This window comes from Microplitis demolitor, chromosome 10 (assembly GCF_026212275.2).
Source record: "Microplitis demolitor isolate Queensland-Clemson2020A chromosome 10, iyMicDemo2.1a, whole genome shotgun sequence".
Lineage (NCBI taxonomy): Eukaryota > Metazoa > Arthropoda > Insecta > Hymenoptera > Braconidae > Microplitis > Microplitis demolitor.
In genome coordinates, this window is record NC_068554.1 from 5,602,305 (window position 1) to 5,626,128 (window position 23,824).

The 23,824-nt window shown below is 30.5% G+C and overlaps 1 protein-coding gene across 8 annotated transcripts in view; it reads right to left on the minus strand.

Annotated features, from left to right (window-relative positions):
* The window catches only part of LOC103570664 (ankyrin repeat and SAM domain-containing protein 1A), a 46,243-nt gene that overhangs the window by 7,371 nt on the left and 15,048 nt on the right, over positions 1-23,824 (minus strand). For 4 of the 8 annotated variants that reach the window (XM_053742149.1, XM_053742150.1, XM_053742148.1 and 1 more), the window contains 5 exons: positions 22,980-23,357; positions 19,980-20,345; positions 19,720-19,878; positions 19,495-19,632; positions 15,080-18,591 (listed from right to left, as the gene is read on the minus strand). In XM_053742149.1, coding sequence (XP_053598124.1) covers positions 17,866-18,591; positions 19,495-19,632; positions 19,720-19,878; positions 19,980-20,345; positions 22,980-23,357 — 1,767 coding nt within the window. In that variant the 3' untranslated portion in view covers positions 15,080-17,865. Of the gene's footprint in view, positions 1-11,007; positions 11,806-15,079; positions 18,592-19,494; positions 19,633-19,719; positions 19,879-19,979; positions 20,346-22,979; positions 23,358-23,824 lie in introns of those variants that run through there. The other 4 variants (XR_008404351.1, XR_008404352.1, XM_053742152.1 and 1 more) reach the window with 4 other exon arrangements.

Below are 23,824 nucleotides of genomic sequence, written 5' to 3' on the forward strand. Positions count from 1 at the left end.
AATATTATGGGAATTATTACCCTAATATTATGGGAATAGTTACCATTTTATTGTAATATAGTTTCACAAAAAGATTAAATATACAAAAAAATGCTTATTACAAACAAAAATTATTTTAATTTTTAAATATTATGGTAACCATACCCATAATATTATGGTAACCATTCCCATAATATTATAGTAACCATTACCATAGGTACATAGTAACGATTACCATAATTCCATAGGAACTATTCCGATACCGTATGGGAATTATATCCATAATTATAGGAATGGTTACCATAATATATATGGGTGCCGTTCCTATAATCAACATTTCAAAAAAACCAGTTACCATGCAGTATGGGAACCATTCCCATAATATATTGTAACTGTTACTATAATTTTCTCTCCGTGTATAAACATGTAAAAATAACCGTCGTATACTTTATTGTAATGTGTACTCACAGTAATTTTTTTAGTAAAAATCCGTCTATCGGTTGACCCTGAGTTCTAAAGCTGATCAGATTTTAGAATTGATTTATCAAGTCGTTTTTGAGAAATTTCAAAAAAACTAAAAACATTTTTTTTTAATTCTTTCGTTAATGGTTTCTCTTGAACGAATAAACCAATTTTGATGGTTGAGGTGGCATTCATCGTGGCTTATAAAATTTTAAAGCTGATTAGATTTTTGAATCTATTCATCAAGTACATTGAAAGTTATCCAAAAACAAAATTTTTGAAAAAATTTTGTTTGGAATATCTTCGAACGCACTTGACCGATCAAGCTCAATTTCTCACAGCTTTTAGATATTAACAAACTGCATCTAATGACACCTCGACGATCAAAATCGGTTCATCCGGTACATACACGGACATCATCTTGAAATTAGTCAGAATAGTTTCCTAAAACCTCAAAACGTCAAGATCTGATAGAACTTTAATTCTTGAAAATCGGACCGAAACCAATAACTTTCTCATTTTTAAAAATTTAAAATTTTCTTAGCGAGAAGTTAAAAAGTAAAATAAATATCTTAATTAAAATAAAATTTTCCATCCTTGTTTTCTAAAAAAAACTTAATGATCATTACAGTAATTATTGAAAGCGCTTTCACACTTGAAACTAAATTCAATACATATATAATTATCTCTTTACAAACCTCGATCTCGATCCACTCGAGACACTTGACATCGCTCGCGTTCGTACGCGTGGCATCGATTTCACGCCAAACAATGCGCTCGAGGGTGACTAAAGGAAGACGAAAAAAAATTACCAAGACTTCTTTCAATGCTCATTGTGGCTCTACATCTCTCTGGCTCTCTATATATTCAGCGCAAGCTCAATAACAATATACACGTCATATCAAACAAGTCAAGCGTTTGTCGTACAATGACGTCGGCTTAAACGCCGTAATTATATTTGTGGCTGAGTGTTCCTGCCCGAGCGCTCCAGGGGCCACTCGGCACTTTTCTATAAATATAAATAATACAATAAACGAAAATCCCACGGCCATGTCGATCAATTAATCAATTAATTAAATTGATAAATAAAAAAAATAAAAAATATATTCAAAGTGGCAAACTGCAGATCAAACGAATCGTAACACATTTACTTTGATCAAATGATAAAAGCGAGTTGTTTGATGACTAAAAAACCGCGACACTCGATGAAAATTAAAAGGTATCAAAGGTCATGTACAAGTATTTGTTATTTATATATTCTTATTAATAAAAGTTAAATACTCAGTACCACAATACACTTTATATCAACAAACAAAGTAAAGCCATCAGTTGAAAAATAAAGTGCTTGTCTGAGTACTACAGCGCCCTCGTTATTAATGGCAATACAAATCTCAAGAGTCATCGAGGACTCTTCAATCTGAATGCCTTCTGCTCATGACGTCACATTGATTCTGCTTCTTTCCCTTTTTCTTTCTCTTCCCTTTACTTCAGTTCCTTCAATTTCCCTCTCCTCTATGCCTATTCCTCGCTATTCGCAGCCCCCAGTGCTACCTCGCATCATCACGAGCTCACCCTGGGGGTCGGCAAGTTTGTTGTCTTTTTATTCCATTAAATGACTCAATCTTATTGACTGCGTAACCTAGTCTGAAATGGGACCAATCCCTAGTCTCGAATCCAAACCCAATCCCACTGGGATCTACTTTGATGAAGGACTAAAAATATATATAAAAATATATTTGAAGCCTTTAGGCAGACGTGTATGTTAAAGTAATTGCGTGTCAATTATTTGAAAAAAAAAAAAAAAAAAAGTAATAAATAAATATATGCACTGAAAAAAATAATCGGTAGCAGCTACCGATTACTTTTTGGTAGCCGCTACCGATTATTCAGTAACAGCTACCAAAAGAAATCGGTAATTGCTACCGAAAATTAAGTAACTGGTACTGAAATAATCGGTAGCGGCTACAGATAAATAATCGGTAGTAGCTACTGATTGCCAATAGGTAGCTGCTACCAATTATTTCGGAAGCTGTTACCGACAATTAAGTAACTGGTACTGAAATAATCGGTAGCGGCTACTGAAAAATAATCGGTAGTAGCTATCGAAAAATAATTGGTAGTGGCTACCGATTACCATAATAGGTAGCTGCTACCGATTACTTTTTTGTAGCCGCTACCGATTATTTTTCGGTAATAGCTACCGATTATTTCGGTAACGGCTACCGGAAAAGAAATCGGTAGCTGTTACCGAAAATTAAGTAACTGGTACTGAAATAATCGGTAGCGGCTACTGAAAAATAATCGGTAGTAGCTATCGAAAAATAATTGGTAGTGGCTACCGATTGCCATAATAGGTAGCTGCTACCGATTACTTTTTGGTAGCCGCTACTGATTATTCAGTAACAGCTACCAAAAAAAATCGGTAGCTGTTACCGAAAATGAAGTAATTAGTACTGAAGTAATTGGTAGCGGCTACTGAAAAATAATTGTTAGTAGCTACTGATTGCCAATAGGTAGCTACCACTGATTATTTTTTCTAGTGTAGGAATAAAAAGTTTACTACCTGAGAGAATGTAATTTTTTTAAAAATTTTGTTGGTGGCTATTGTGGCGGTAATTTCTTGCACATAATGAGGTTTGCTGTAACAGAATGCTTACGAGGTAGAAAATTTAAACTAAACTAAACTTGTACAGCGTGAAATCGGGTCTCTATTATCGTGAATCGGATGATAATGAGGTTGTTTGGAGGCTGGGTGGATATGGACTGGGATGATGATGCTGTGAGGCCTTGAGCTATTGATGCAATCGCGGTCTATCCCTTTACTCTTGTACGTCATCATCACGATTATCATCCTCGGACACATGCGGCGGCACCAAAGAGAGGGAGGTTTGGATATTCGTGGTAACTGGGACTATAATGCGAGCCAACAGTGCATTGGCCGTCAGTAACGAGATGCAGGAAGTGCGGGCTAGACTCGACGGACTCCCCCGGCCCCGTGGGCTCGATGCTGGAGCTGGTGGCTGAAGAGGGAAACCCGAGGGTAGATATTCGCCTGAATGAGTACCACGTAATCAACGGCTAATTATCCGATGCTCCGGCAGCCTCTGGAGCTTCTAGGCTACTCCGCGTCAGCCACAGGGCCTCGTGCCAACCAGCTTTGGACTTGTCTGTTATCAGAAACGTTCGTCAATATATGCCCGGCATCCAGAGGCGTCCATCTTCCGGTTGTCTGAGTTTGTATATCCGGGTTTCATTTATATGTTTTTGATGTATATTTTACTTAATATCTGAGATTCAAGTCTGTACAAAATTATTGTAATTATAATTACACAGAAAAAAAATTTTTTGACGTAACTAAATATTCTTGATTCAAGAAATTTTTTTTTAAAACCTCAAGTTTCTCGGGTAGAGTAAAAATCTCTGATCAAGACAAATTTTCTTGGCTTAAGAAAATTTTGATTTTCTCAAATACGTTTTCCAAAATATTTTCTTGACTCAAAATAACTTTTTTTCTGTATAGCAACGAAATAATCAAATTTCATTAAAATTTTTCTTTTTGAGAATTTTAGTAAACGGCCCATTTTACCCCAGCGTTAGTAAAATTAAATCCTTAATTTATAATTAAAAACAAATAATAAAATAGTTTTTTTTTTTTTTCAAGTAAAAATTTTTCGGAAAATTTTTTGATCTTCCAAGTGACCCACTTTGCCCCAATTTTTGTAATATATTAATATTTTAAACGAATATAATTATCAATAATTTAAATTGTATACTTAATAACAAAAAAATATTTTTCAAGGTGACCCATATTACCTCAAAATTTAAAATTTAAAAAAATTACAACACGAAAATAGTTAAAATTATTTTTGAGAAAGTCATAACATTTACAATAACAAAACTATCAAAAAATTTTTTTATTTTTATAAAACTGGTTGACAATAATTTTTTTTTTTCTGTAGTCACAACAATGAATACGAAGTAATTTAATTTCCAGATATCATCAGCACAACAAAAAGTAAAATATCAGCTGACTCTATCACATTTTCCTCGTAAGCCTGAGTGACGTTTTTATGCAGGCGTTCATGGGTGTCCTTGTCAGCCGTGTTTTTACGCGAGTGATTTTCATCAGAGCTTTGGATCCGATGGTCCTGCTCTATCTCCCACACCCTTCCCTCTTTCTCTCTCCGACTATCCGGTAAAAAAAGAATGAGGGCTCGGTAAAAAGAACCAGAAGGGAGGCGTTTTGTCATCGCTGGCCGCACTTACGCCCTGATGAACCCAAACGAGCCGAGCCGCGAGCGCTTGGATGATCACCAAATAAAACACGATTCAGGCGTCCTTTTGCCACGTGGCTAGCTCTGTCTTTTTCCTCTACACCAGTTACCTCCACACCCCCTCGTACCTTCTCACTACCTCCTACTCATGACAATCTAGCATCACGACATTGCGTAACGCTCGCGGGCACGCACCATTTACAAGCCCTTTCGGATCTGTTCAGGCATTTTAAACGCTTCGTCACGCTAAATGTTCGATCCTGCCCAATTACAATGCTTCCACATCTTCAGGCTTACAAATCCCTCAAGTAAAAATTTTTTTAGTCCAGGTTATATTCAACAATCAGCATTCAAAACCTTTTAAAAATATCCTCAATGACATCATTTTTTTCACTATTTTTTTTATCTATTTACTGAAAAAATATTTTAGCCAGAGCCACATGATATCTAAATATCAGTGACCCTTAAAGGATGGGGGGGGGGTCGCTAAAATATTTCAGTGAATTTGTTATTATAAAATAGGAAAAAAGGGTAAAAAAAACTTTTCGACATTACCTGAGAAAACATATCACCTTTTAAGCACATTTCGATTTTTTTTTGTTTCAGATGATCCGGTAACGAGTTATGGTGTTCACCGCACTTTTTTCAAGTCATCTCCAGAAATTTGCTGTCATGGACTTATTTCTTGACATTTTTAATTTAAAATTTTTCCAAAAATACTTTACATTGAAAAAAAAGTATAGGCCTCACACTTATAAATTTTTACGCCTTTAACCCCCCACCCCCCTTAAAAGTTCTTTCGAAATTAAATCAACTGAAAATTTATAAAAATGATGCATCAGAAAATAAATTCCGCGCATTTATTCTCCTGCGATCATTATTAATGATCGCATATTAATCTCAGTGGACACCTGGGTGTTTATAGGCCTCCGGAAACTTGGGCAGAACAGAGCAGGAGAATAAAACGAATGGCTGGATCTTTGGGAAACGCGAGGTACGATACGTTATCTAGCGCGAGCTTACGCGAAGGGTGAGTAGGCTGACCCTTTTATAGATAAATATATAACACGCTGACCCGTTCGGAAGCTCTGATAAATTTACCAAAGGATTACTCGCCTGTCGCTTTCATATTCATTGCGATACTTGACTCCCAATAGCCCCATGCTTGTTCATTTCCTCATTTATTATTCTCTGCAGTCTATTGATATCTATTTTCATTTGACCTCCGCATTAAAATGAAAAAAAAAAAAAAATATATATATAATTTATTTTCATAGCTTTTTTTTATGATTGATGTCGGAATTTTTTTACTGGCTCTTATTCTGCTGTCATTTTTCACCGCCATTTCCTGGGAATATATATACTTATATTTTTTTTTAAGCTTGACGAGGGTGAAAAAAAGCCACACGATTTGTCGGTGTAAAAGCAAAGGCAAGTCGACGAATTGGCGAAGCTTTCATCGCAGGGATTCGCGGACAGCTTTTGAAAGTATAAAGCAAATGCTGAATGTTGAATGTAGAGCGTAGATGTATGACGTGGAAAAAAAGAAAAATGAAAGAGAGCTTACGGATCTAAACATCCTGGTGGCGTTTACCCTCATTCCGTCACACAACTCAAGATCTTTCGAGCTTTCTTCGGTCTTACAACAAACTACTAGACTATACACTGGAGATTGTATATTGTGTATTGTAGAATACTGTACGATCAAGGTCCCGCCGCAAAGGTTGTTTGCACGCACTTATATAACAACGTCACGCACAAACCGCGCCCTCGTTTATTTCTTTTGTTCCGCGCCGCAGCAAGGGGTGCCTTGATCGCTTTTCGTGGTGAACGGGGGATGCCTGTTAAACTAACGTCCCCAATCCTTTCTCTTCTTGTGTATATATAAATATAAATATATATGGGAGAAACACAATTATATTCTGTTTTGGTAATCAAACTCTTTTACGTAATTACTGACGTTAATAATATTGATTTGTTTTTGCTGAGACTATTTTGCTTATTTGTTTCGAAAGGTTTGTGAATAATATTCTTTTGTGTTATTTTTGTTCATTATTTAAAATTTATAGAGGTAGGTCAATAAATTTAAATGGTGAATTAAGTTGACGACAATCCTGCTTTGACATTTTACGACAGTTGAGCACTGCCTATCGGCTTCGCGTTGAGCTGTGCAAAAGATGGATGAATGTTTGTTGTCAGAGGAATTGTTTTTTCTTATGTAAGCAGAGATTGCTATGCAATGGCCTATTTGAGCGAGTGATTCGACGTTCTAATTAGCAAATTGTCTAAATGATTATTTTTCGTAGGTGATTCTGTGGAATTTTCAGATACTAATAGTCGCAGAAAATATCATTTGAGTAATCTTGACAAAAATGCTCTACATATACTAGATATGAAATTTATTTTTAGATGAAAAAAAATTTTTAACTTCCTTTTTTTCACATAAATGAAGGATTTTCTGAAATGGAGTTAGACAATTTGCTAATTAGAACGTCAAATTCTTTCGTGGGAATTTCGAAGACTAGATAAGTTTTTTGTATCTCTTTTGGACAAATTTAACATCCTGTGAAACAAAAGTTGGATCTGATCAAATCTGGTCAGATCTATTCATGCAAATCTGGTAAAATCTTGAAGTTGTCTCTGTTTTACAAGATCTGGTTAAATATGATGTAATAAAAAAGATGATTAGATTTGGCCAGATATGGTCAGATCTATTTATGCAAAGCTGAAAGTTGTCTCTATTTGACTAGATCAGGCCGAATGTGATGAAAAAAATGGTTAGATCGGGCAAAATATGGTCAGATCTGTTTATGCAAATCTGATCAAATCTTAAAGTTGTCTCTATTTTATAAGATCTGGTCAGATATGATGTAATAAAAAACATGATTAGATTTGGCCAGATATGGTCAGATCTATTTATGCAAAGCTGAAAGTTGTCTCTATTTGACTGGATCAGACCAAATGTGATGAAAAAAAATGGTTAGATCGGGCAAAATATGGTCAGATCTGTTTATGCAAATCTGATCAAATCTTAAAGTTGTCTCTATTTTATAAGATCTGGTCAGATATGATGCAATAAAAAAGATGATTAGCTTTGGCCGGATCTATACAAACTTGAAATTATCTCTATTTGGCAAGATTTGGTCAAATACTCTCTAAACATGAATTAGTGAAAAAATTGAGTGCCAACCGAACCACTTTTTGAAATTTGTGAATATTCACTTATTCATGTTTAAAGAGTATGATTTAATGGAAAACTGATTAGATCTGACAGAACATGGTCAGATTTATCTATGCAAATCTGTCAAAATTTTAAGTTACCTCTATTTGACATCTAGCCAAATATGATGTAATGAAAAAAATGATCAGATCTGACCAGATAATGACAGATTTTGAGGTTATCTTCATCTGATCAAATCTGAGAAATTATAGGCTATTAAATACATACGAAGTAAATCAAATCTCATGCATAACGTGCTTAGTAGTGTATTCATTAACAGTAATAATTAATTTAGATATATTATTGGTGTCGAAACACAAAACTATTGCTCGTTTCGATAACAATAAATTGTTTAGATCTAATAATTTTTAAAATATACTTTTGCAAAAGTTATGAAACAATAAATTTATATGTTCAATTCCTTCGCTTAAGATTTTGAGTTTGGACATTTTTATAAGAAATATCAAAATTCTGAGTATAGATAATAAATAATAAATTTGTATGGTAAAAAAAAAAATTGGTATTAAATCAGTAATAAAATCCCAATAATTCATAAAAGAAAAAAGAAAAATTTAAATAACGTAAAATAAAATAAAAATACACAAAACATAACTTTTCAAGCAATATTCACGCTCAAAAGAATAGCCAAGTTTCTTCCAATCGACAATACCATGGTTAGAAACTGTTTTAACGATGAAACTTAACTTGGTCGAGGACTATTATTATTTTCACTAGTTTTGTTGTGCGATTTAAGCTTCAATTGGTGCTCCTCTTTTTCTTCCCCTTCTTCCTGGCCACTACCTCTTTAACCAAGATAACAAGTAAAGAGTGAAACCACCCGCATCGTAACAATCTACTTGCTAATCGAAAAACTTTTTAAAACTTCACAAAACTTTCAAGTTAATTAGCATCTTTTAACCAGCCCGCTTACTTTGCGGTTTGCTTCATATTTCATCATAAAACTGTTAATTTCAAAGTATCAACTACCATACATTTAATATTAAACAATAGTTTCAATCTTTTGTCAAAAAAGAATCATTAAATTTAAATTGGATCTATTAAAGTAAAATTTCATCGGTTCTTTTTCCGACTTTTTTTCGAACTTTTAGAATGTCAACAGTAAAAAAGTATCGTTGATTTGGAGCTTATCATATTATATTAATTCTAAAAACATATTTGCTACATTTTTTCTTTCTAATATTAAGATTTCAAATGATAGATTTTTGAACTGTTTCTGAACGAGGAAAAAAATCGAGAAAAATACCTTTTGAAAAGTGTTTCAATAACGTTCTCATGCAGTTTAAAATTTTTCCATATAAACTTCGAAATCTTGCACATTTTCGACTATTAAAATCTTAAAAATTCCAAAAAAGTTGAACTTACACGGAGAGAAAATTATGGTAACAGTTACAATATATTATGGGAATATCCCATAATGCATGGTAACCGGGTTTTTCTGAAATGTTGATTATAGGAACGACACCCATATATATTATGGTAATCATTCCTATAATTATGGGTATAATTCCCATATGGTATCGGAATAGTTCCTATGGAATTATGGTAATCATTACCATGTAACTATGATACTGGTTACCATAATATGATGGTAATAATGACCATAACATTATGGTAATAATTCCCATACATTATGGTAATAATTCCCATACATTATGGTAATCGTTACCATAATATTATAGTAACGATTACCATAATATTATGGTAACCATTACCATAGTTAAATGGTAAAAATTACCATAATATTATGGTAATGGTTGCCATGATATTATAGTAACCATTACCATAATATTATGGTAACCATTATCATAGTTACATGGTAAAAATTACCATAATATTATGGTAATGGTTACCATGATATTATAGTAACCATTACCATAATATTATGGTAACCATTTTCATAGTTACATGGTAAAAATTACCATAATATTATGGTAATGGTTACCATGATATCATAGTAACCATTACCATAATATTATGGTAACCATTACCATAGTTACATGGTAAAAATTACCATAATATTATGGTAATGGTTACCATGATATTATAGTAACCATTACCATAATATTATGGTAACCATTATCATAGTTACATGGTAACGATTACCATAATATCATGGTAACCATTACCATAATATTATGGTTATGTTTACCATAATATTATACGAATAGTTACTATAATATATAAGGCTTATTCCCATATACACTTAGGAACCATTACAATGTGGTTATAGGATTGGTTACTATTTGCTTATGGGAACTATTCCTATGAGTATGGTAATCATTACCATAATTCTTTCACATGTGATATAGAAACTGTTACCATAATGATAGAAATTGTTCCCATACTTATGAGAACTTTCCCGAGAAAGTATAGGTCTATATCCCATAATCCCAAGTAATCATTACCATAACGGTATGGGATGATATTTCATAAACGTACTAGGAACAGTTACCATAATTTTCTCTCCGTGTAGAGTTTTGATGCGTTTCTAATTAAAAAGTTCAATATATCGAAAAAATTCTGCAGCTGTAATTATAAACTAAAAAATCCTCAATGAGTCCTTCTTACCCCCTCCTTCCACCCTTCATCAAACAATAAAGATTATTTATTATAAAGGAAAATTAGACATCTGAGACACTTAAATTATAACAATGCAGTCGAACCTCGTTATAAGACTAATAATTTATCTCAAATTATTGCGATACCTAATTTGTAAAAAAAAACAGCAAATAGTCTTATAACGAGGTCCGACTGTACTGAAAAATAAAGGAATGAAAAGGTAACAAAAAAAAAAAAAAATTCAAAAATTCACTTTAATAATTTTTATTTATTTTTTATATTTATATAACTCTAATAAACATGAACAATAATAAATAGACAAGTGTGCAATACAATAAACGGAAGTGTGTTGCGTATAACCAGGCTGCATTTTATATTTCAAATAAATAAATTGCGTCTAATTCGTCGATAAAGCATTTAAATAATTTTATTAATCATTTAATTAATTTTTTGATTTTTTTTTTTTTTTGTAGTACTACTAATTATTTAAATAACTACTTTTACAAAATAAAAATATTTTACAGTTTTAAAGAATATGTTATATATAAATATGCAGTATGATATTTATCGACGAAGGTAAGCAAAGCTGATTATACGTAAGAAGTCTAAAAATTACAAATATAAATGACGTTTTAATTAATTAATTAATTATAATTACAACTATAAAAAACAAATAATATCACAACGGTTAATAATAATCGCACCGATTGAGAGTCAAATGAGGTTCGAATAATTAAGAGATGAATTTTTGATTCGATGTTAGTATATGTCATACTTTTCAAATTACCGAAGCTGATCTGTCTCCCAAATACATTTTATATTTATTCCATTATATATATATTTTTTTTTAATTTATTCAATTATTTATTTATTAATTTAATCATTATTCAGATTAGGGGTATTAGAAAGCGTATTCGAGCTGTCATAGATTTTTTAATAAATATATCATAAATAATTACATTGCACATTTACTTTTATCGGATACGCTTATTTTACAATGCGTTGATCCAACTTATATACATTCTTTCAGCTAATATTCATTGTTGTATTTATACTTCGTTCCCTGTTTTTTTTTTTTTTTTTTTTTTTTTTTTTTTTTTTTTCCTAATTCTGGTCTAATTTTTCTAGCAACCTTTAGACTGAATTATTTTAAATATGGGGCTGAGAATATTTTGGAAAAAAATTTTTTTCAAAAACAGATTTCAAAGTGAGTGATTCAGTTGATAAATTTTTTTTTTCAGGTGGAAAATTATTTTAATTAAAGCAAATATAAATTTGGAAATTATTTTTCTGAAAAAAAAAAAAAAATTTTAATGATTAATTATATAAACAAACGTCTCAAGTTTTTAAAATTTGAATTTTTTAAAATTTCAATTATGAAATTATGTTTGTTGAAAAAAAAAGTTGACTCTTTATTTTAAAAAAAATAACCTCCATACTAAGAATAAAATTTTTCCATACTGGAAAAAGAACACAAAATCCAATTTATAAGGAGAAGAAGAAAAGAAGACAGGGTTTGTAGTACACTGTAAAAAATCAAGAGTAAATTCGGAGTGATTGCGGATTTTCTTCCAGTCCAAAGTCATTCCGTCGCTCGGAGTTTTAAAAAAAATCGCTTCAGATACGGAGTATATGTGGAGTTTGTTTTTTCAGCGGAGTAATTTCCGAGTGATCGGGATTTTATTTAAACCCACATTCATTCCGATTCGGAATTTTAATATTAAAATCTATTCTCGTTTGAAGAAAATTTCACTTCGAGAGGATTAAATAAATAAACAGTCATCTGTTCCGTATTCACTCCAGATTTAATCCGCGTTTACTCACCAAATACTTTTCAGTGTATACTGTAAAAAATTAGCAAAGTAAATCCGGAGTGAATGTGAAGCAGATGACTGTTCATTTATTTAATCCCCTTGGAGTGAAATTTTCTCCAAAGGGAAGTTTAATTTAATATTACAATTTTGGTTCGAAGTAAAATTCACTCCTAAAAAGAGTTTATTTTGTTATTGAAACTCCGAAACGAAGTAAATTTGGATTTAAATAAAATCTGTCATCACTTTAAATGCACTCCCAATTTTCACAGTGTATATATTCCCTACAGAAATACTTCTGCCTATTTTTTCCTTACAACTGCCTTCCTTATCTGTTTTTTTACGAAAACGAGAAAACCTACCCTTTTTTTTTATCATAACTAGGGACAAGATTTTTGCCTTAATTTGAATGAATGGTTCAAACGTTTGATATCACCGCGAAAATATTGGTCTTACAAAAGAAGTTTTCAAACAAAAGTTGTAGGAAATTTAATTTTCTAGAAAACATTTCTCTTATGATTTTTTTATACGACCAATATTTCCACTATAAATCAAAAATTGGGATTCATAATGAGTGGTTCAAATTTTTGTTAATTATGAAAATCTTAATTTTGAAATTACAGTGAAAATATTGGTCGTATAAAAAAATCATGGAATACATTTTTTCTAGAAAATTGTATTTCCTTGAACTTTTGTTTGTAACATTTTTTCATATGGCGAATATTTCCACCGTAAATCCAAAATTGGGATTCATAATGAATGATTCAAATTTATGTTCATCATCAAAATCTTAATTTTGGAATAACGGTGAAAATATTGGTCATTTAAAAAAATCATAAAAGACATTTTTTCTAGAAAATTGAATTTCCTACAACTTTCGTTTAAAACACTTTTTTATACGGCGAATATTTTCACCGTAATTCCATAATTAAGATTCATAATGAATGATTCAAATTTTCGTTAATCATAAAAATGTTAATTTTGAAATTACGGCTTTCGTATTGGTCTTACGGAAAAATTATAAGAAAAACTTTTTTTATAAAATTAAATTTTCAACAACTTTTATTTGAAAAATTTTTTTATACGGCCAATATTTCCGCCGTAATATAAAAAATTTGACACCATTAATTATGAATTGTTTATTTTTAAATCAAAGCGAAAATCCTGGTCCTAATCATAACTTTGCCACAGTATAATAGACTACTCTCTTTTTCTAACCTCACACATCATAAAAATTATTTTGACACCCACCAAGATTCGAACCCACGCTTCGCTGCAAACCATCCACCATAGAGACCAGTAAAATGCAATTTACAATTAAATATAAAACACAAACATATACTTAATAAATTTTTTGTAAAATTTATCAACTGAATTTAGTGTTTAATAAAAATCTTAAACAGTTAATCAGTATATATATTAATTAGTATATTATTTAGTAACTATAAGTAATATCTGAAAATGACGGATGATTATAATGATAATAATAATAATAATAATATTAAATCTAGACAATATACAATAGTTAAACGATGATAGCGAGACTGAATTATAGAATAGATATCTAATCGTATTGCTGCTTTATTGAGTTAAAGTGAGACACGGGGGTGTGTAGGACACCCTACTGCACACCCTTTAAAAGTAACTATCCAGCATAACCAATTCGCCCCTTAAAACTTTTAGTTTACTACGATACTTAACTCTATTCACTATATTCTTTACCCTTAATCCACAATATTCACAATACTGTTTTTTTTTTTTTTTTTTTTTCACGCGCACACACACCCTTTGAGCTGCCGTGACAATAATCACAAATCATAAGAATATATTTAACGATCGTCCTTTTTACGACACAACTCATTAAACTCCTTCTCAAAACTTTTATATTTATTTATATTCTTAATAATTCTCTTTATGGTGTTTTGTGTTATTTTATTTTAAACATTTATAATTATAATTTTTCCTAATTAGTGAAAGCTCAATCTCAATCTCTAAATCGCGGCTTTGGAATCAGTTCTCTTGGAGTGAAAAAGAAAAACTTTAATTAAATTTGGATCTGTCATAGAAATTATATACATCTTTAGATTCCTTTGATACTTTTGCTGGAATTTAAATGCGTTATGGTGGTGAAAAGACTGGAGAACGTTTTATTAAAAGCTCAAAGGTATTAAATCTCGCTACACGCAAATTATAAGAAAGAGTTACGATCTTTTGATATTCTTTTGAACATCAATATTAAATCCTCATTTTCTTTTTGATATTTTAATGACTTTATATGTTTATAAAATATGTTTTTTTGATCTTTTTATAAACATTTTTTTTTTTTTTAATTAATAACAATTTTATTTTTTTTTTAATAAAATTTTTTATGCATAATTTTCACAAAAAAAATATAGACAACAAATTACTTTTAAATTTCTTTGAAATAAATTCTAGAGAATTTTGGGCAAAATGTATTTTTAAAATAACTGATTTTTTTTTTTACGAATTTTTTTAAATTTTTAAATTTTAAAAAAAATTAACGCCGCTCAATTTTGCCCAAAAATTTATAAAACATTTTTTTGGGTAAAATTTCAAAAATTTAATTTTATTAAACTAGTGAATTTTGTCGTTCACTTTTTCATTGAAAAAAAAAATTTAATTGATAAAAAATAAAAAAAAAAATTCAAGTTAGTGGACGACTTAAAAATTTTGGATTTTTTTAAAAACGATAAATTATAAAAAAAAAATATTTGAAAAAATTGCACTTATAGTTTTTTTAATTTTCTACATGTGCATATTTTTTCTTTAAATTAAACTGCTGAAAATAAAAAATTTGAAAATTGTTAACTGTCTACTAATCAGGATAAAAAAAACTGATTTCCAAATTCCGCTTTCAGTTTAAGATTTAAAGAGTAACTACGTATGCTTAGCAATATTTAACCCTAGTATTTATGACGAAATTTAAATCTACATTAGAAAAAACGAATCCTCAAAATTTATTTAATAAAAACAAAATTTTTATGGAAGTCATAGCTGAAATTTTTCTTTTACTTGATTACTGGCATGGCATAATTTTACTTATCGAAGCTAATATTTTTTTTTAATGGCAGGAAATATAGAAACCAACTTTATTAAAAGCGTCGCAGTATTTAGAATAAACGCGAATATAAAAATGAGGAAAATTATGAAACATTACTGTTACTGTTATTAATTATTAATCATTAATTATCAATATTAACTATCAAGAAAATTTATCATTTGATAGTATACAATTTTCTACAATACCGACGTGCTTTGGTATGCATTTAATTATTAATAATTAATTAATTCTCTTCTCAAAATATTATAATTTTATTTAAATCGTCGGTGTACTTTTTAATACAGTAACAATCCGTAGTGGATTTTTTGGCAGTTCAGTTACTATTGATAAATTTTAATTTTAAAATTACTAGTATCTAAAGTCAATTTACCTTTTATTCACTCGCTATCTTTGGTCTATTCTATACCAACTGTATTTAAATATTTATTATCCAATATTTCCTTTGTTTCTTTGTAATTATTTTAAGCCAATTATCACCGAGTGACACGCAGTCCTGTTTATCAGTCGTAATTGCTCGCTCTTTTATACACTCATTGTTATTGTTATAATTTTTTTTCTTTTTAATAAATAATGCCAGTTAAAGTGGCGTCTAAAAATTTCTAGGACCATTTATAGATAAATTTTTACAAATGCCCATATTTTTATTTTTAATTATACTTTTAAATATTTATCGTTAATTAAAGTACTTTGGAATCAGCTCTCTCCACAATTTTCCTCCGAATTTTTTTTTTCTACACCAAAAATTCCAATCTACTTTTAAATAATTTTTGGCTAATTATTTATATTTTTAATTATTCTCAATTTTTTTTTTAATTATTCTATTGATTAGTAGATTTAATAGAAATCTTAATTGTCATAATTATCGAATAAAGTTGCAATAACATGGACATTGAGACTAGGCTTTTTTTTTTGACTTCTTAATAAATTTGATTCACTAAATTCAAAAAATTTTAACAAATTTATTCAAATTCACTTCAATAAATATCGGAAATAATTAAACTAAACGAATTTACTAATTATTTTGTTTTTAAGAAGTCATCAAAGTTCTCAGGTGAACAAAAATGGCCGTCAGTTAGTTAATACAAATGGCGGCAGACGCTCACAAAATGGCGTATGATTAGAATAGCCTAGTCACATGAAAAATCGTCAGTCTTTAGAAAATATTGAAAAAGTAGGCTCATTATTTTAAAAACCCATCAAAAAGTTCATTAGAAAAAAGGATAATAATTTTTTCAAAAAAAACAATTTGATTAACTAAACTCAATCTAACAATTAATATAAAGTATTGAGCATATGTTAATGTAATTAGTATATATATATTAATAAAGATCATCAAAAAACATTTTAAAGGGAATGTTATTTATTTCTAACCTCTATTTCGACTCGATTAATCAAATACTTCCTTACTGCGCTCCAAGTACAGTCGAAGCTCTCTAAAGTTGCTTTTCCTCAAATTGCCAGCTCCCTAAATTTTTTTTTCCTTCGATAGCTAATGATCGCTCCCCAAAGTTAACAGGATGCGCTCTCCAAAATTGCTCGGATTTTCTCTAATTCGTATTTTTACAAGACGATTCAGAATTCAAAATTTTGGCGCGTGATTTAAATATCTATAATTGATTAAATATTCTGTTATGCGAGATAGTTAACCTCGAAATATAATTTTTTTTATCATTAATAAGACTATCTGAGCAACATAAAAATAATTAACAAAAGTATTTTCAAGATGTAATTAATTTTATTAGTTTTTTTTTTAATTTCTGCTAAGAACACATGAATATTTTGTAAATTGTTGAAAAACTCTCGGATATCTGCTGTTTTTATAAATGTCAGTGTATAGTGGTCCAAACCAAAGCTTGGGATTTTTCCCACCAGTTTCTTCCCCCACTACCATACTATTAGAATGGCGCATGCGCCAAACCAACATTTAAATGGTGGGGGAAGAAATCGTGGTAGGAAAAAAATCATCATTTAAATTATGTATGTATTAATTAATACATTATTAAAAATAATGGTATATGTTTGATACTTCTGCTTAATTAATTTAGCCTCGACGTATGTCTAATTCCGTTTGTTTCAATTTTGCGACGCATGAGAACGCGCATAGGGGAACACACTATCCTTGCGAGAATGCAGAGTGGGGAGAAGGAAAAAAAGCAACTTTAGTCTGGTACAGAGAGCAACTTTAGGAAACTTCAACTGTATGTCAATAAAAAAAATGAAATAAATAAAAACTTACCGAATTATCTTGCTTGTATCGATTCTCAGATTCGTCGTTTTTATTTAAATTTAAATCACTAGAAATAACTCGTTGTCTTTGAAGACTCGATAAAGTATTTAAATTAATCACAGTTTTATTTATTTCAATAAATAAACCAACTTATTAATTTAGATGATGATGATGGTGTTAATGTTGATGTTGATGGTGATGTTGATATTTGATGATGCCGTAGTCGATAATTAGAGCTCTTCAGAAAGCGCAATAGGTGCACGCGAACCAGCCTTCATGTCTTTGACACCGATACCGATGTCATCAACCGGAGTTGGCACGAGCTTTAACTGATTCCCATTAATCTTGATGTCGTTTACTGAGTGTGACCGCCCGTGCGTTACCAATGGCTTTGGCGGCACTACCGCTGGTCCTACCGATGAATTGCCATTTGGATTCTCACTGGAAGTACAATTACTTCCACTGACATTTATCCCATATGAATTTGTGCTCATGTTAACATTACAATGTGAATTTGAATTGTAATTCGAATTACTATTACTTTTACTGTTACTATTACTATTGCTAATAGTATTAGTATTAGCGTTTGTATTTATTACACTCGCGCTAGTTTTGTTTGCTTTTAACTTGGCCTTAAGAGTATTGGAGCTATAAGAGTTTGAGTTATTGCTATTTATTGTTGGTGTGATATTTGAGTTATTTTTAATGTCTGCATTTGTTGTTGTTATTGTTATTGTTTTTACTGGTGTTGTTTTATCGTTGGCACGACTTTCATTGCTATGATTAGCCGAGGTAGTCTTAATACTCAAAGTTGAAGACGGTGTGATATTTGTCAGTTGACTTGCTGACTGCGAGCGTACGGTCTGATTATTTCCGGTCAGTTTGTCTTTCAATGCCATCTGGTAAGCGACTTCGAAAGCTTGACCGAGGGTTAATATTACTTCTGTAGCTTGGTCCTATAATCAATTTTGATTTTTTATTTCTTAGATTCGAAACTGAATTTTTGTTTTAAGCAAAAATATTTTTGGGTAAAAATTATTGTTTCAATAAAATTAAATTTGCACAGTTAGAAATTTTGTGTATTTGTGTTAAAAAATTATTTGGTCAAATTCTTTCTGTTGATTTTCAACACAGCATCTGTTAATTCAACACAAACTGTTTGTGTTATTTTACTTTAACTGATTTTTTATGTTAAATGATTAGAAAATCTGGAATTTCAGACATTTCTTGTGTTATTCGAAAATTAACACAAAATTTGGGTTGTTTAGCTAAACACTCCCGCGCGTTTCTTCATCACTATAAACAAGCAAAGCATTGTAGCAGCATTGTCTGCAAGAAAACTTGGATTATGATTGATTTACAATTAAATATAATCATAGATAATTTTAATATTTTTATGATCAGGTTCAATGATTTTTTTATTCTCATTTTACGGGAGGATAATTCATAGCTCCGTTTTTTGGAAAAATCACTGAAAATCGAACTAATTGTTTGCTAAATTAACAAAAGTTGTACTAAGGTTAGATCAGTGTACTTGAGTTGGTTAGGTTATGTGCTTATATTTATTAGTTACTTTTAACACGAAAAGTCTGTTAAATTTGCAAAAATTTTCTGTCAAAATAACAGATTTTGTGTTCAATTATTTAACATAAAATTTGTGTTAAAGATCAACACAAGCACAATGTGAACATGATGAATTAACACAAAAATTTGTACAAACCGTTTGCAACACAATTTGTGTTGAATTTTATACAAAATTTCTAACTGTGAGGAAAAATTTAAATCGAGCTTCAGGATTCGGTTTTCGAAAAATATTTTTACTGTCATTAATTTTCTGGATAAATATATAAATAAATTACCATTGTGGGTACACAAAATACATGACAAAAATGTGTACGACTTGCGTGATCCTTAGTAATGTAAGCGAAATGCGTTAGATCATCGGCATCTTGGCACGCGCAATGAATATTACGGATTTCATGATCGCAAATCGGTTCCTGGGTCAGGCAATAAAAGAAAAAAAATTATTGAAAAAAGAAAATTCAACCTGAATCATAAATTTTTTATAGTTAAGTTGCCCTTACATTAGTATTCGTATCCAAAAATCTGACCCCGCGGTAAGAAATCGCTAGTGTGATAGCCAGACTCACACGAGGATCTCTGCAAGTGCTTTTGAGTTTCTGTATCGACTTTTTAGTCGACTCGGTGCCACGTAATTCTTTTACTACTGTAGAACCCAAGTACTAAAGACAAAAAAAAAAAAAATCATAATAATAAGTTTTAAATTTCTAGAGTTTTTGGACGACACAATAAAATTTTCATAATTTTATTAAAATAAACTTACATTGGCGACATAAGTGATGTTACCAGAGACTAGAACCTTGGGCTGGTGCCTCCACTGAGTTTTTAGTGTCGAGGGCACACCGAAAAGTAACTCAGAGGGCGCACGTATCTCTAGTTGTTCTGCAGATGGAGCACTTGCTGATGAAGTTCCGTTCTGAGGTCGCTGAGGAGGTTGGGGTGCCGGGCGATTCTTTCGGTGCCTCAAGGTACCGGTCGTGGTTGCGTTCGTTCCCGTGACCGTTGTAGTTGTTGTTGTCGTTGTTGTTGTTGATGTTGTTGCTGAAGTTTGCGTGGTATTTCCATTGTTTTGAGAAGTCTCAGGCAACTTATCGCAGATTTCATCTTTTAACTGCTGAATATTAGTTTTCTGTAACGAATTGTCGAATATTCCTATAAGCTACACTAAAATTACGATTCAGGTCTAAAATAAAATTTGATTCAGCCTCGCTTCACTTTATTTTCTTTTCAAGTTATCGATTCACTGACGATTTTCTAATAAGATCTTGACTTTTTCGACTTAACCCTCCGTCGCGAGCTTATACAACTAGACAATTGTAATTTTTCCGAAAATTTTTTTACTAAAATTAAAATTTTGTATTAAATAAGAATATTAAGAAAAGAGATGAGTTATATGAGTTGGAAATGAGTCACTGGTAGTAATTGGCGACACTGCGCAGAAAATTCGAACAAATTCAACGCCCGAGTTTCTCAGGTTTTCTAACAAAAAAAATTATTTTTTAATATTCAAAATATCGGAAAAATAATTATCATTCATTCATTCGCTCCTAAAAAGTATGTAGAAGAACTCATAAAATTTCAAGAGACTAAAAAATTTATATTCTTTTTAAATAATCTTTTAATAAAAATTGCGGCGCTGTGCTTATAGGGCGACAAAGGGTTAAATTAAATTTTTGTCAATTTTTAGAGCTTTTTTCATCTGAGTTTGAACTTGTTTGTCTTTACTTCGAGCATGACAGTCATTCCCGATAATTTTCACTTTTTCATCTTATAATTTAAGTCAAATCAGTCTAGACCAAGTGAATTTCGACTTTTTCATCTTGAAATTTAAGTCTAAACGAAGACGAAAAATCAATGTATTTCATCTCCGTAAAAAAAGTCGAGTTTGTATTGTGAAAAACGGCTCTAAATGTTGACTTGAAAGCAAGTTTAAATCAAGTTTTATTTTTGACCCAGGTTAGAACTTGTTTTAATCTGTATCTTTTTGGGATTCTTATTCTTTTATATTTTTTGGGTTCAGGACAATGGTAAGAAAAAGAAAGAAGTCGATTGGATGAGAGTCTAGACTCGAGAAACCGGATACGAAAAATAAAAGCAAGTGGAAAAAGAGTTACCGCATTCTTACCAGATTGGCTAATGATCATATCTGAGATTTCTCGAAACTATGAAATCGTTTTTAATCGAATATACTAGATCGTATGCTTAAAAGTATTATTATTTTGCTTAAATATTATAATTTGATAAATGGTATTTAAAAAAAAATTTTTTTTTTAAATTAATCGGATGTTCGTAGTCTTACTAGAGTAATTTTTGTAAAATAAAATAACTTCCGGTTCGAAGAAAATTTTTTTAAAAATATGTAGACGACACACAATAAAATGATTTATTTTTTAAATTAAAAATAAAAATAATTAATTGGACTAGTGTTGGTTTTTTTTTTTTTTTTTCAAATATTTTGTCTTGAAATTTATAGTAAAAAATTAATCGATAGATTAAATTGTCACTAGTCTAATTTTAGACTAAACTCACTGAAGTTTTTTTTACTTCCATTAGTCACGTAGTGAATTTTTTAACTCCGATCACTAAAACCAATTTTTTTTTTTTTTTTTTTTCGTACTAACGAGTAAAATATTTCCATTATAAGCCGTTGAATTAAAAAAAAATCCTATCAAGAAAAAAAGGTGAAATAATAACGTGTTGTACGAATATGTATATATATGATATTTTGTACGCACTCATGTGCAAACTTGAGTACGATATGTTTATTTCTAGTCTAGTATAGTATATAAGCTAATTAATGAGTAACTAGAGTAAGAGGAGTGCAGGTAAAAAAAAGTGCAAGCACAGCGAGGGTGTGAAGGAGACTTATAGAATAAAAAAAACAATAATAATGATAATAAAAAACATCAAGTTTGCGCTCGAACGAAATGAATGAAAAGCCATCGCACAGTGCCGAGCTCACACAATGTCCGTATCTCCAATTAGCCACGTTATTTACATTATAACGCGGTGCTAGGCGATCGAATGAAATCGTTGTTAAATTTTATACATACATATACATATACATATATGTATAAATATATATATATGTAAATACACATGTACATATAAATAGAAGTGTAAGTTACAAGGGGACAAATGAGTATAAGCGCAATAGTCACCCCATATGTATATATATATATAAATATATATATATATAATTTTATCTAGCTACTCGACAAAAGTATCGAAACATTCTCTCATTGTGTCGATGATCGAAAAGCACCCTATAGTCGAGTTGGTTTCTCATGTAGCCTGTCTGTCACTGACAATGTCTACTGTCCCATCAAGTACTCGGTTTCCCTGTTTCCCTTTTCATTTACCCAACTCAACATATATATATTTATGTATCTGTGTGTGTAATATGTGACTGCTATGCAATAAAGTACTAATTTGATTGGAAGTTATTGACTAGGGATACCTGGATCTGCTGTAATTATCTAGGGTAACTTATTTCTGGAGCATTTGTTGAAGATTAATTTGAATTTGATATTTAAGTTTTTAACTGTTTAATTTAAATTGGTCAAGTAGAAAATTTTAATTTATTATTTAAGCTCTAATTATTTTTTTTAACTAATTGGATTAGTTTCATTAATTTTTGATAAAATTTAATAAAAAAAATTTATAATTTTTATATAAATGCATATTTTTAGTAATCGATGTCTGAAAAATTTCAAGACTTAAAATATATAAATAAAATTTTTTTTTTTCAATAAAAACTTACCAAATTATTTAGATCTTTATTAAGATCCTCTAAATTAGATCCACGTCCATTAGTAGACAATGACCTCGGACTAGGACCAGTGACCGAGGCCAAAATTCTCTTCCGATGAGCGGGTTTGTGTATCTCGAGCACGGCCGCCAATTCGACTTCCCAAACTCTTTTAACTCTGTCCATATCTGTGTATAGATGCTTTTTAAAAGTCTCCAAGTAGTTCTCTAAATTTATTCCCTTGAGCCACTCCTCGAGCGTCCGCGCCTGGGACCCAGATCTCTTGTCGACGCGCTTGTTCAGCGACAGCGAGGCGTTCATTATCACAGCGCGCTCCGTGTCGCTCGTTATTCCCATGTCTTTTAGGTCCGATTCTTCCAGTACTCCATTCTATTTTAAATTAACACAATAAACACGACATTCAGTCTCTATATATACATAATTATAATTTTATTAATTTTCTAAACAAGTTCAAGCGGAACTAACGAATCAAAAATGTGTGAAATTTTTTTAGTTTTAGTAACTACTAAAGTTATCATTAATGTTCATAATTTTCATATATAATAATATAACAAGTTCATAAATTAATAATTCATTTATATTTAATAACAAAAACTTGTGAATTTACTCAGTTATTGTTTACATTCGCAACTCGACAAAAAATGTGGCATACAATCATATACTTCGTCAGTATATATTATATCTTCCTTATACATTTTTCGCTTTATCCGACCCGCGGTTATTAATCCTTGATTAATAATAAATTTTAATATTAATTATTTTAATAATTTGAACGGTTACGAGATCTTACGATTATTTTTTATTAATTTTTACTTTAAACCCTGGTATAAATGATT